The 13,750-nt window shown below is 42.6% G+C and overlaps 1 protein-coding gene across 7 annotated transcripts in view; it reads left to right on the forward strand.

The window, feature by feature from the left end:
• Positions 1-13,750, forward strand: part of kctd17 (potassium channel tetramerization domain containing 17) — a 19,622-nt gene continuing 5,872 nt past the window's right edge. The window contains exons 1-6 of one of the 7 annotated variants that reach the window (XM_020083113.2): positions 1-487; positions 8,656-8,764; positions 8,907-8,998; positions 10,189-10,332; positions 11,499-11,624; positions 12,013-12,148. In XM_020083113.2, coding sequence (XP_019938672.2) covers positions 119-487; positions 8,656-8,764; positions 8,907-8,998; positions 10,189-10,332; positions 11,499-11,624; positions 12,013-12,108 — 936 coding nt within the window. In that variant the 5' untranslated portion in view covers positions 1-118 and the 3' untranslated portion in view covers positions 12,109-12,148. Of the gene's footprint in view, positions 488-8,655; positions 8,765-8,906; positions 8,999-10,185; positions 10,333-11,498; positions 11,625-12,012; positions 12,149-13,750 lie in introns of all 7 variants that reach the window. The other 6 variants (XM_020083112.2, XM_069517049.1, XM_020083111.2 and 3 more) reach the window with 6 other exon arrangements.

Raw genomic sequence — 13,750 nt, forward strand, 5'->3', positions numbered from 1 at the left:
TGAGCTTGTGTGCGGGTGTTGGGGGCGGAGCTTGTCCGTGGCGCTGAGCGGAGAAAAGGCCGAGGCAGCTCCGGACCGTGGCTCCTCTTCTGCTCCACTCCCAGCCGCTTCAGCCACGATGGCAACCACGGCGGACGAGCTGCGGGAACCGGCGGACGTCGCCGCGCCGTCCACGCGCCCCGACTGCCGCGGCCACCGCAACAACAGCAACAACAACAACAACAATAACAACAACAACAAAGACAGCGAGGCGGGAGAGAGCCCGAGCTCCGCCGCCGCCGCCGCCTCCAGCGAGACCGAACCCGGGACCGCGTCGCAGAGCATCGGGAACGGCTCGGTAATCAACCCCACCGGGGGGAGCAACGGAAAGTGGGTCCGACTGAACGTGGGGGGCACCGTGTTCCTCACGACCCGGCAGACCCTCCTCAAGGAGCAAACTTCGTTCCTGTACCGGCTGTGCCAGCAGCAGGACCTGCACTCAGACACGGTGAGTCCGCTTTAATACCCGGTTATCTCAAGAAACAACGACCAGGACTTTTAGTGGAGGATTAACAGCTTGGATCACTAGATTACTGACAGTCTGTGGTGTTCTTACAACTTTTTATATTTCTGCTTCAGTCAACACAACTTACACGTGATGTGACTTTGATTAAAAGGCATTTCTTCATCATGGCTGGTCCAACCTGAAGGTCATGTGAAACTGGACTGATCTGTTCATATTGTGCTGCACCACAGTAACATCTCTACAACATGACTGCAGTGGCTCTCTGGTGCTTCTCTGTAGTCAATGACCAGGACTGTGACACTGTCATACATGTAGTGTAACATACATGTGTTGGATCCCTGTCTCACCATCATGTATCCATGTTGGTATGAAAGGGGGATTTGCCTGAAACTGGTGGAATGATTTGGCTGTGATATGTGTGCAGGTCCTGACATGCAGCGAAGCTCATTTTGGTGAATCTTGAAACCGCAGTCCCCAGGGGATTCGGTGTAATATCTGCCATGGGACCACAGAAACCTATAAACCAAGTGTACTACTGTGTTATCTGTTAACTGCACCAGTCCCCAAAAAAAATCTATGAACACCACTGCCCCGGATGTGGATGCCTCCAGCCCTAGAGCAGCCATGTCGAGTTGTTTAATGACCAGCTGATTTTATTGTATGTGCAGTGTGAGCTCTCTCATTCTCTCTCTCTCTCTCTCTCTCTCTCGCTCTGTGTGTCTCAGCATCATTTTGTGGTGTGAATTCAGCTCGAGTCAGATGGATGAACACGTGCCTCCTCCTCTGCAGGGAGCTGCACAGTCAGGAGCTGCTGTACAGCTGGCATCTTATAGGGAGAGAGAGAGAAAGAGGGGGATGTATAATGTGTCTCCCAGTCACATGCAGACTGCACACACTGTAAATGGATGGCAGGACTCATAAATGATGCAGATTCCTCTAATGCTGCATGTGTGTGGCAGAGAGAGAAGGGGGTAGGTCTTCCTTGCAGCTGGGACTCTGCTGGAAGTGGACGTTTAGTTGCTGTTGAGTGAAAACCTCTCAGCTACGTCAGGACGGGATCATGTATGTTTGATCACATATAGACAAATTCACATGGTGAGTGTCTAAAACTCCAAGTGCACATGGAAACTCCAGAATTATTAATTAGAGCCCGACCAATTTATTGGTTTGGCAATAAAAATGGCCGATATGAGCCTTTCACGATATTATGGTTTGTTTGTTTATGTTTGCTGACATGCAGCGATATGGAAACTTCATTTTGCAGAATAAACAATCTGGCAATCTTTGGCTGTTTTAAAGATTGTGTCATTATGTAGTTTTTCCATAACCAACTGTAGTTTTTTAGATGTTGAAATTAAACCCAGATGATTGTCATAAAGTTTATTCTCAAGCAACAATGGCAAAAAATGATGGATAAAATAACCAATCAACACAACAATGTATTTTTAAATAAATTAAAAGCAATATACCAGACAAACCACATGTTTACAAAAATCCTTATTGATGTTCAACACTCCTGCTTATCGATGTGCAGCATTACATATGCTTGTCTAAAACACCCTGATGGCAGAATATCTGGCATCAGGGTGTGCATCTTGTAACATTCAAACAGTGCCACTAGTGTCACATGGCCATGGTTTCCAGTAAAAGAAACCTCAGCTGATGTGATGTGACAAAAACAAAAATAACCTCCAAAGTCGGAGTTTGGAGGTTTTTTTTGCTCACCACAGCGATGACTGTTCCCCTGCCGCATCGCTCGGCTCCTGTGGAAAGATAACTCCCTTGTGACCTTCAGCCTCGACCTGACAGTAGCTCCCTCTGTGATGCCTGAAGACACACAGTCACACGCTGAATCTCTCACACGCGTACTCAAACACACACCTACATCTCTTCCCTTCTGTTGTTCCTTCCTCGCCGCTCTTTCCATCGCTGTCATCCCTGTGCTGTCGCTCTCGGCAGCAGACTCACCCTGAATGTTTGCCACACGCTCATCCCTTTCTCATCTGCATCTTAAATTTGTTCTCTTTATCACAAACTATTCAATCTCAAGGACGTAATCTCAGAGGCTTAATTTCGGAGCAGTTTTTTGTCAGACAGCTGTCAGAGTTCAGATTCATACATTCACAGATGACACGCTATAGAGAAACCTTTACAATGATTCAGGTTGTAAAAAGATTTTTGTCAATTAATCCTTGAGGTGAGTATCATCTGTAGTTACGTAATTACGCTCCCTCACCGCCGACACAAGGACCAGTGTTTTTTACAGGGATTGAGAATTTCACAGTCGAGTATGAAGCGCTGATTGCTGAAAGATTAAGATCTTACCAACCAAAAATCTTAATGCCGCTGAGGTCGTCAGATGTATGTAGACTGCCCGAAGGAAAAATTCAGTTTAGTTAGATAATCAGCGTGTCGCTGATCTGTAAGTCACAAGAATGATTGCAGTAGATAAGTGAAATAGTTTTTTTAATTCAGCGCTTTCACCGTCAGAAGCCTCATGATGAAGACAAAGCATGTTTCCTTCAATCAATAACACCCAGTGATTGCAACAGCTGCAGTGCACACGGGCATGAATCACACAACAGATTGGGTTCAGAGAAAAGGAATCTGTAATCCGTCAATGTAACATTCTTCAAAAAGCAACACAGATGTAACTTCCTCTCACTTCTGAAGTAGCAGTCTTGTAAACGCATCAAAGTTAGTGTTGCAGAACGACCGATACAGGAGACTTAAGGTCAACCACGTGATTTCATCAGCTGACTGCAGACAAATCAAATAGTACAGCGAGAGGAGCGGCTCCAGAATGTGTAATCAGTTCCGTGTTACGTTCGCAGCCTCCGCAGATCAGTGTGTCATCACGGATTTTGGCCCTGTCACCTGAAACCACCTCAACTAAAATCATAGAAAACTAGAGTAGCCCTCAGTAAAGTGCGTACTGCCACCAAGGCCCAGCAGTTCACTTGACTTCAATCCAGCTGCACCAAATTTCACACACTCATAGAAACCAGTCCTTTACACCAAAATCTAATGGACCCTTCCCTGACCCATACAACATCCGTCCAACGAGTTTCATAATAATCCAGACAAGCAAATGCAGAGGAACACATCACCTCTTTCACAGAGGTCACAATAAACATTTTTATGAAAAAACACTCTATTGGATACCAATATTCCAATATAACCTGATTAACACTCTGAATAAGACACTTCCATGTTATAAGCATATTCTGATTACCTTAACCTGAATAAGGTCATATTTAAAATGAGCAATGATCAAATTATGACATTTGGAGTATTCTGACCATAGTCCAATATGTAAACATGTATATGTTTTGATTGCATTGTAGTGTTTATTAAAGGAATCACATTTTTTGGCTAGGGGAGCCATAGTTTTGCTGCACGTTTTAAATAAATAGAGTTTATGAAGTCATAATCACACTATGCTCTGTAACATGTTAACAGGAGTATGAGTGGAATATTCTATTAGCAACTCATTGGAGGAATGTCTTATTCAGAATAAGGTCAATAGTCTGATTATTGGTGTCCGTGTAAACCTAGTAATTGACCTCGAGGGCAAAAGAGCTACTAAACATAGATTAATTAGGTGACACTGAGTTATGGCAGTGTTCCATATTGATATAAGAGAAACAATAAAATGAACACCCGTGCATAAATGCCCTGCCCTTTAATTTGACCTGGAAAAGTATGACGTGTCTTTGAAAGGGCTCATTGTGCTGGAGAACAGTGTTATCCAGCAGACACCAGGCTGAACTCAGCCATCACAGTGTTCTTGTTGAGGACACAGTGATCCGAAGCTGGATGTAGGAGTTCAACCTGTGTGTTTTCTTCTTTTACTCAGGAGAGAAACTGGTTTTATCCACACTGGAGTCCCCCCTCTAATCTGCTGGGGTTAGCATGTGTCTGCTCAGGGGTTCTGGGTTGTTTTACACACACACACACACACAGACACACACACACAGACACACACACAGACTGTCTGGCTGTGTTTGACTGTTTTAATGAGATTACTGGCACCTCGGCTGCCCATGCCCCCTCACTGAACCAAACACAGGGCTCTCTGCTGCTAATTCCACCCAAGTTAACCTCATGCCATCTCAAGCCAATTACATGATGTAGCTAACATCCAGCTTAGATGATGTTAGCTGAATAGGTGTAGCTGGGCGGATGATGGTGGCCGACAACCACATGATTGTATCATCACAGATTTGTGATTATTTGATCACATTAAATATCAAAAGAATTGGACAGGCAGGTTTTGAAGGTTCTGGAGTTCAGGTCACATGTACGATTTTTTTTGTTTCTTTATTTAACTTGAAAACTCAGCCTGAATTCCCCCAACATGTCTGGACTTCTGCACGCTATGTCGAATCTGAGGCGTTGGCAGGGACTGCAAGTATTGAAAAGATGCAAGAGCCAAGATTTTTTTTATTTGAATAAATAGTTCTGTGTTGTGTGGACTTGCCTCTTTGTTACCATCAGGTTGAAAAGGGTGACATTTTTAACCACAGTAATCCCATAACCATTTTGCACTAATTAATTAATGAAACTTTGTTTACAATGTTTACAATGACGTTCATTTGGTGCATTTGCTTTACAAATAATGTCACTGTAATATCATTATACCATTACTACCAGCATTACCAACTTCAGGTCACTACTTGACACTATGTCAAATGCACCAAATGAACATCCTCGTCGTCCAAAAACCTTTTTTTTATGAAGAGGCCCCTGTGTAGTTCTTTGAAATCCACTGAGCTGTTCACTCCACCCAGGAGGCAGCAAAGAAACATAAAACCAAACGTGTTTCTCAGGTGGGCACTGCAGGATGCCTCCTACATCACAAAATGTCACCGACACTGACAAGTCGTTGCTTCACCCAGACCATCTGTGCTGCCTGGAATGAAAAATGAGGCAGGTCCCTAATTAGAAATCACACTCATGTCCGGAGTTCTCTACCAGCTCCCGCCTCCTTTTAGCTCAGAATTACATGGATAGGATAAATAATAATGTGTGTAAATAATCGCTGCATCAACATCACAATGCAGGAATGTGTAATAGTCACACAACACTAATCTAATGCAATAAATCACTGTCTTTAGAAGCTAATTTGTTTGAAAATTGGAAAAATAATCCTGGCAGAGCTATTTTCATGGCTTTTTGTTGACGTCAGCCATATTGTCTGTGAGGAAAGTTTCTTGTACTGTGAAAGACAATCAGATGCTCTCATTAACAAAAGAAATAAAATATTATTTTCCATGGTTGCCTGGTCATAATTTTACAGTAAGCATAATCCAAGCCCAGATTGATTGATGAATATTGATTGGATGAGATTAATGAGTAGTTGCCATGTTGACTCAAGTAGAAAATCGAACGACTGCCCTAGTTCCCCTTGAATCTGTCTCCTACGTTGTAAATCATTCCCAAATGAAGCAGCAGGAGTTAAAAGTTGCACAATAATGGAGCTGGTCAAATCGGACCACATTTAAAAAGTGCAAAAATAATAATCACAAACATTTTTTGCAAATCACATGTTGACACATGTTCTAGCATGAAGCAAAGTAAAGGCTTTGTTTGGTTATTGGTGATTGGATATTGGCTATTAACTGGGGGTTGTACTTCCTTAACCTCTACAGGGAAATGTTCTGTAAACCATTAACTAACCAACTAGTGTCCGTGTCCTCTTGGCAACTGAAAGGTGTATCTATGAAGCCACTACAGCTACACACTGAATACAAAACTTAAAGTCCAAAAAGTTTGGAATATCTTTACTGGTTCAGTGGTTAAATGTTGTAATCTTACATTAAGGCTTCCTGGGATGGAATATTGAACTGGAAGCAACATATATGTTCAGTAAACTGTGACAACACTATAAAGATAGATGACACGTCTCCACTTTCTCCCAAAAATGAAGCTAAACTATCCTGAATATGGATTTTTCATGTCATTTTGTGTGTGTGAGCAGGAGTGATCATGGTGTGGAGCCGTGGTATCAAGGTCCCTCTGATACATTCACTCCACCAATCAGCTGTCAATCATGGAGTTTCACCCCAGTTTTTAAATAACTCATTTTATCAAAACCTTCCAGAAAATTAGCACTTGATCATACATTGGTGCAGTAAGAACCACATAGGGAGCGATCAAGATGATTTTGCTTCACTTTTGGAGAGTCATATCGTCCGTCTTTATAAACACTCTAGGGTTGTGGAATTTGGGAATGTAAATACATTTGAGGGGGACTTTCCCACGATAAAGAGGTTAAATGATGACACAACAGAAAGCCTCCAAAACAAGCTGGTTTTGTACTCCAGTATGTTGGTTATGATTATGTTGCTGTTGGTCAGAGAAGCCAAAAAGACAAGAGCAAGAGAAGAGGACAGGAAGAAGTTTGCAACCAAGAATGTGGCAGATACGCTGCTGGTGATTAAGCTCGTCGAATGGATTATTTTAAAGTCAATGTTCTGCAGCTGCTAATAGGCCTGTCACAATGAATAACTACTGAGTGTGTGTGTTTGTGTGCGTGTAAGAGAGAGATACCATGGCTCTGACACACTGGGGAAGCTTTCTCCCGGTATTGTCATGCCCACACTGTCAAGTCAAGTCACGTCGAGGAGGCGTCGGTCTCCTCCTCTGCAGCTCTCTGAGTGTGTGTCTGTGCATGCGCATCAATGCTGTATGCTACAGTCACAGCTCATCCATACTCGAATCATAGTGATTTCAAAATGCAGACACACAAACACACACAGTGCTTTGTCTATACAAGCTTTATTCATTCTTCACATCCCATCTGTGCGTCTTCCTTCCATTTCTATCAGTATCTTCCATACCACTTATACACCAAAATTAGTAGGTATACATGCATTTTTTAAATTTTGGGTAAACCTGCTAAAAATTGAGATTCTCATTTTCCGTTGCCAGTAGAGGAGTTTGCATTTCTGTTTCTTTTCACCCGTCATGTTTGAACTCACAAACGCAATGAAAACTCAGGCATTCTGTCTCCTGGCTGTCTCGTTTCCATCACTGCCAATCTGAGCCTGAGCCGATAAAAACACTGAAGTCTGGACAGCTCTACTGAACCATGTGTTAATGACATATCGTCAGTAGATGAGGCCAATGTTAATTTTTAATACAATTCCCAGCAATTCCTCATTTTTCGCTATTTATATCCATAATATCATAAAAGCCTGCATGTTTCTGTGTAGATTTCTTCACCAGCAGTTCTTTTGTGAATCCAGCTCTAAAAGGAGACACTGCTTTAAGCAATCATCACGAGGACGAACAGAGTGTGTGCGCTTGTGGGTGTGTGTGTGTATACAGTATGTTGGAGAGTTAATAGTCATGACATAACTGCCAAGCAGGCTTGGCAGAAGCAGCCTGGAGGTGGGAGAGGTGCACACACGATGCTAAATAACAAAATTTGCCAAGAAATGCTCTGGAGCTCCAGTAACTTCTATGTCCAGTGGTAGAAAACTGTTGTGGCAGGAAAATCTCCAGGGAGGTGCAAATGGTAGCATCGCATTTGCAACTGGAAGAAACAGGGCTGCATGGAAAATGCAACAGCAGACTCAAAAGGTCCCTTACTTTTTTGACTACCACTTTTTACACTACTTTTTTCTTTGTACACCATTAAATTGTAAAGATGTTATTTTCTAACCCCAACCAAACCCCCACTCTACGGGGGACTTTTATTTTGAAGACAAACAGTGGATCTTACTAACATCCAGTCTGGGCAGCCATTACTGCATACTTTAGACCAAAATAGCCAAACCAGGATGTTTTCTTTTCTGGAGTTAGTGAGGCTTCATGTCTAAAAATAGTCAATATATTACAAAAGGGGTTCATTGCTTGAGGCATAAAAGGAGAGAAGAAAGGAAGTCACCTTTATATTAGAGAAATATCTGTTTACATACATGAACGATGCAAAACTAAAAAGTTATTAACAACATACAAGACTAGAATAATATTGCATTGAATATCACAATGGTTCAGGCCAATAAAACTCTTAAAAGTAAAAAATACAATAATAAAGGGGGTTACCGCAGTAATCTAAATAAATGCACTGAATGATTTCATAATATGGTAACGGACAATGTTGTCATCTATCTGCCTCTCTGATTTCTCCTCTGTAACAGGATGAGTCGGGGGCCTATGTGATTGACAGAGACCCCACCTACTTCGGTCCCATCCTCAACTACTTGCGGCACGGCAAACTGGTCTACAACAAGGAGCTGGCTGAAGAAGGTCTCACTTATTTCCCTCCACTCAGAAAATACTGTGTGCCTGCACATGCCAAGAGATGGTGTTTCAGGTTGCAAATGTTTCTAGTTTAGTGAATATGAAAATATACATTATCAGCTGAGTTGTTTGTTTCTTTTGTCGCAAGGTGTCCTGGAGGAGGCCGAGTTTTACAACATCACGCCCCTGATCAAATTGATCAAGGAGAGGATCGTGGAGAGAGACTCCAAAGCCACGCAGGTATGTGGAGAACCTGTCCAAGCGTTTGAAGGAGTTTACTGCTTCACTCTGCACCGCCGGCTCTAACAACAATATCCTTGTTTAAATGAAACCAAACAAAAACAGTGCATCCTGTTTGCCTCACGGTTAAGATGTACAGTTTAACACATCTGTGTTAATATTTTTCAACCTAATTATATGTCATCTTACAATACTGAACTATTTGCAAAATAGACTATATAAAGACATTATGGCTCCTCCAAAGTGGCTCCAAAGAATCTTGATCGCCCCCTGGTGACTGGCTGCAGTACAGCTTATGAATCCCATCTCCTCTTTCGTGGATGAGACATGAATCAAACTAAAAAGTACACGTTAAATAATTTTTTTCTCCAAGTTGGTCATTTTAGGTACTTCTTATCACACGGATGTTTGTTCAGTTGTTATTTTTTTATGGTAAGTTTGGTTTTGATTCGTTTTTTGATGCTACAAAAATGGAGAGATATTCCATGATAGACTGCTGAAACTCACTCTGATTGGTCAAGTGTGTGGTTCAGTGAGACCTTGATACCTTGGCTCCACGGCATGACATAATGCATTCCCCAGCCCCTTACCCTAACCTGAACCTAGACCTAATTCTAACCCTTACTCTAAAAGCATGTCTCACTAACATTTGAAACAGTGAGGACCAGCCACAGTGTACACACACACACACACACACACACACACACACACACACACACACACACACACTCTACTACTGTGTAAGTGCAATGCCCTTTGGCCACTCTTCTTTGTCAGTGATTACGCTCTTCCCTGCTTCTCTGAAGAGCCTGGCTGTACTTCAGGCTTCACTCTCCTTTATTCTATTTTCTCAGGACTGTAGCACTCAAAATTCTACTGTCCTGTCAAATATACACCCACATGTCTCTCAACACTTCTACTGGACTCTACCTGACTTGCTCTCATTATGCCTGGGGCTAAAGCTTGTGCAGAAGTTCACCACCTCCGTGTTATGACGCATGTTGTCATGTTACATATACTGTATTTGTTTAAAATGGTGTTTTGGCGCCTCCTGGATGAGCTGACCTGAATTTTATTCACTTCTTAGCCAAATGCAGTAAAGCGATAGAAGAGTTATTTTTTTGTTCCTTTATTGAAACAACGACCCTGGTATACATCCTCACCCCTCATTCTCTGTCATTCCCCAGCAGGTGCCCCCAAAGCATGTGTACCGGGTGTTGCAGTGTCAGGAGGAGGAGCTGACCCAGATGGTCTCCACGATGTCGGACGGCTGGAAGTTTGAGCAGGTCAGCGTGCGCACCTGCAGAAAGCCCCGCACCGGACTGCTCTGGACTGTGGGTTGGACTCACGCTGCTGCTGACCCTTTAATCTTGATCCCCTTGGCCCCAACCTGAGCCCCACTATTTGCACTTCCAAATGAGTTTAGGACCCCTAGACTAAAGTCGATTTGGCCCATTGTCTAGATCTCCATTTTTTGACCTTAATTAGCACTTTCATTTAGGAAGTCCACATTAATTACAGATAGTCTCAGTGAGTCAGTGAGAAAAAAGGTAAAGGTACAAGACTATGTACATAATTATTTTAAGAGTTAAGGAACTATGCGTCACATAAACCATTGAAAATGATTCTTCGTGCTTCTTTAATTTAACCTGGTATATATAATGTCACAGTATATTGTAGTGTAATTTCCTTGGTAACAGACGTTGCTTACACCTGAGGATTGTGGGTATTAGAGCACTTCATGACATTATATTAAAACACAGTTGATATCATACAGACTTGTGGCTGCTACAGGAGAATAAAACACTGTTTCACAATCTTGTAGCTTGTAGTAAGTCGCATTGTATGGTTACAATGTTATGGCTGATAAACAAAATCTCCAAAAAAAAGCTGAACACAGGGAAAATAGCCACAGTTATATTGTTACGGTCGGAAATGGACAAGAGTCTTTCAGCGTCAACATTATCTTTTAAGGTGATGGCATGGTGAGAGATTTTCATTCATTAATGGCCTCTCCAGTATGGATACTTAGATTTCCAGTCTTAACAGGAAGCCTTTCCACACCGTAGCCAAGAAATCACATTTAGACAGACCAACCCAACCCCCACCCTTACCCTCTGTCTTACCCACTGGCACCAAGCTCCACTGCATGCTGCACAGCTATGATTCGCACACAATTTCCTGCAGAGGCCGACCAGCACTTGTTTCGCTGTTCTCTCAAGTAAAAGACGCTTCTTGTTGAGCCCACTGGAGTGTGTGACCGCAGGCTGTCCGCTGTTTGCCCCCACCCATACCATGCATGAGCACAAAAATCTTTCCTTGCTTTAGTATGGGTTTTCAAGCTCTCTCTCTCTCTGGCACTTTTCTTTGTCTCTTGCCATCTTCTGTTTTCTCTGCTGTAATCTCTTAAATTCTCTCTGACACTCACTCTGTCCCTGTGTCTCTGCCCCCCCTATCCTCTGTATATTTTTCTGTATCTGTGTCTCTCTCCCTTTTCTAGATGGTGAACATCGGCTCATCGTACAGCTACGGAACAGAAGACCAAGCGGAGTTCCTGTGTGTCGTGTCCAAGGAGCTTCACACGCCTGGTTCTGGACTGGGTACAGAGCAGAGCCACAAAACAAAGGTAAAACTCCTGTTCTGCACACACACATGTATGTTCTAAGTCTTGCTACAGGGACAAGCTTTGTGTCCACGGATGTGAGCGTGCTTTGATCCTGCACTCTCCACTGAAAGCTCCAAATGTCACCCCCTCCAAATGTCATTCACAAACACGCTCACTCATCATTCACACAACTCTTTCCTGCTATTATCGACCTCTCACTTTGTCCTCCCCTCCACCTCTCACACTATAAATCAATATTCTCTCTTTTATATGGATATATAGATATATATCAGCTTCAGCTTCTCACTGTCCACTCACTGACACTCATCAGCGTGTTCATTTTTTTTTGTCATTTTCTGTCTTGTTCTTTTTTTTGTGTTCTCCCCTCCGTCCTTCATGCGGAATGAAGCCGGCTGAGCTGCAGGAAGAGGAAGCAGCGAAGGATGAGGAGGAGGAGGAGGAGGGAGGGAGAGATACCACACCAAATGAGTGGCTTAGAGAATGAGGGAGTCATGTTGCTTTGTTCCAAAGAGAGGTGGGATTGGGTGAGGAACTGTGCGATAGATGTGCTAGTTAGTAGACCTGGTAGATTTGAATGTGTGTGTGCGTGTGTGTGATGTCTACATAGATCCGGGGTGTTTCATGGCACTGTATTGAGTATGACCTCTAAGCTGTCCCTCTGTTGCGAAAAGATTTTCTGCAGCTCAAATTCACCTTTGTGACTGATGGGAAATGTTGTTTTCCACTCCAGAAATATAATCACTATCCAATATTCTTTAAAACCTTGTGTTCTAAACCTGCCTGTTTGGAATGGGCTGTTTTCTTAGCCTGCGGTGATGCTGGTTGCAGCTTTCTCTCTGAAAGTGTAACAGCGACCTGCGGTAACTGAGCCGCGGCAAGTAAAGACAGACTGCAAGACTCAGTCCACAGAACCCTGAGACTGCACCACTGCTGCTGCACAAAGAGCTGTTCACACAGAGCTGATCAGTGAAGCTCGACTCAGTACACAGAGCCCTCAGGTGTCATTGCCGTTCTTGTGTACGTGCCTTTATTGTAACTACAACAACAATACACATGCTAAATGCAAAGCCGATAAGAAGAACAGTTCTCAAGATATGCATTTCAAATACAGACAGACAGGGATTTCTGGAATTAGTAGATACATAATGGAATTTAAATATTATGGAATTGGACTGGCCAGTGCATCAGTAGAAATGTTCCATGAGGAAGATGGAAGATTATTTCATTATTGTCAAGATGTTTATCACTTTTACTACTTGAATTATGATCCAGTCACACAGGACACTGCAGGGTAACTACAAACACAAACCTATTGTCCTGACAGTATTTTATATTTAATGTTGAGAGGTTTCCAAATGACGTTATCATGTAGAGCACAAGAAATGTGAACCAACGTTCATGTTACATCATCACCCAGCCACACTGACAACATAAATTAATGATGTTAGCTAAGTTAAAACAATAAACCATGCTGTTCTTATGTCATCTACAGACAATTTATGAGGTATAATCAGTGTTTTTGCTGCCTCTATAAAAGTCTAAAAGAGTTTAATAATCGGAATTTAAAGCCTTTCTCTTACATCATCCTTTTGGTTAAAGCAGATGTGTCCCTCTGCTGATCAAAGTTTTACCGAGATAAAATCTCCCAATAAATACGTATCATGAATTTTTGACCAGTAAAACATCACTTTTCTCATCACTTAATTTCCTGCAGCAGGTTGTATATTGAACGTCTGTATACATGCACATGCTCAATCTGGTCCCATAGTCCCTGGCACATCCTTAGAGATATTGATTGAGCGCTGCGTCTCTATGGGCTCTCATTACCGGTGCTGTGACATGAAATATCCCTGACCTTTTGGTGCAGCAGTAGTGTTAGATGTCCTTCCCAGTCTGTGTACATGCTGTATAAACAGTAGAGAGTCACACACACACATACACCACACAAAAGACACACACAGTACAAAGACTTATTAAAACATGGGCCGCACACACTTAACACACGCAATAAGTGGCCACATCATGGCTGTGTATGTTTGTGTTGATGTTGCCAGCTAATGCTGCCATACACATCAGTCCAGTCATTTTCCGTCACCATTTTCATCACCATTATCACCACATCGCAG

This window comes from Paralichthys olivaceus, chromosome 21 (genome assembly GCF_024713975.1).
Source record: "Paralichthys olivaceus isolate ysfri-2021 chromosome 21, ASM2471397v2, whole genome shotgun sequence".
In the NCBI taxonomy this organism is placed as follows: domain Eukaryota; kingdom Metazoa; phylum Chordata; class Actinopteri; order Pleuronectiformes; family Paralichthyidae; genus Paralichthys; species Paralichthys olivaceus.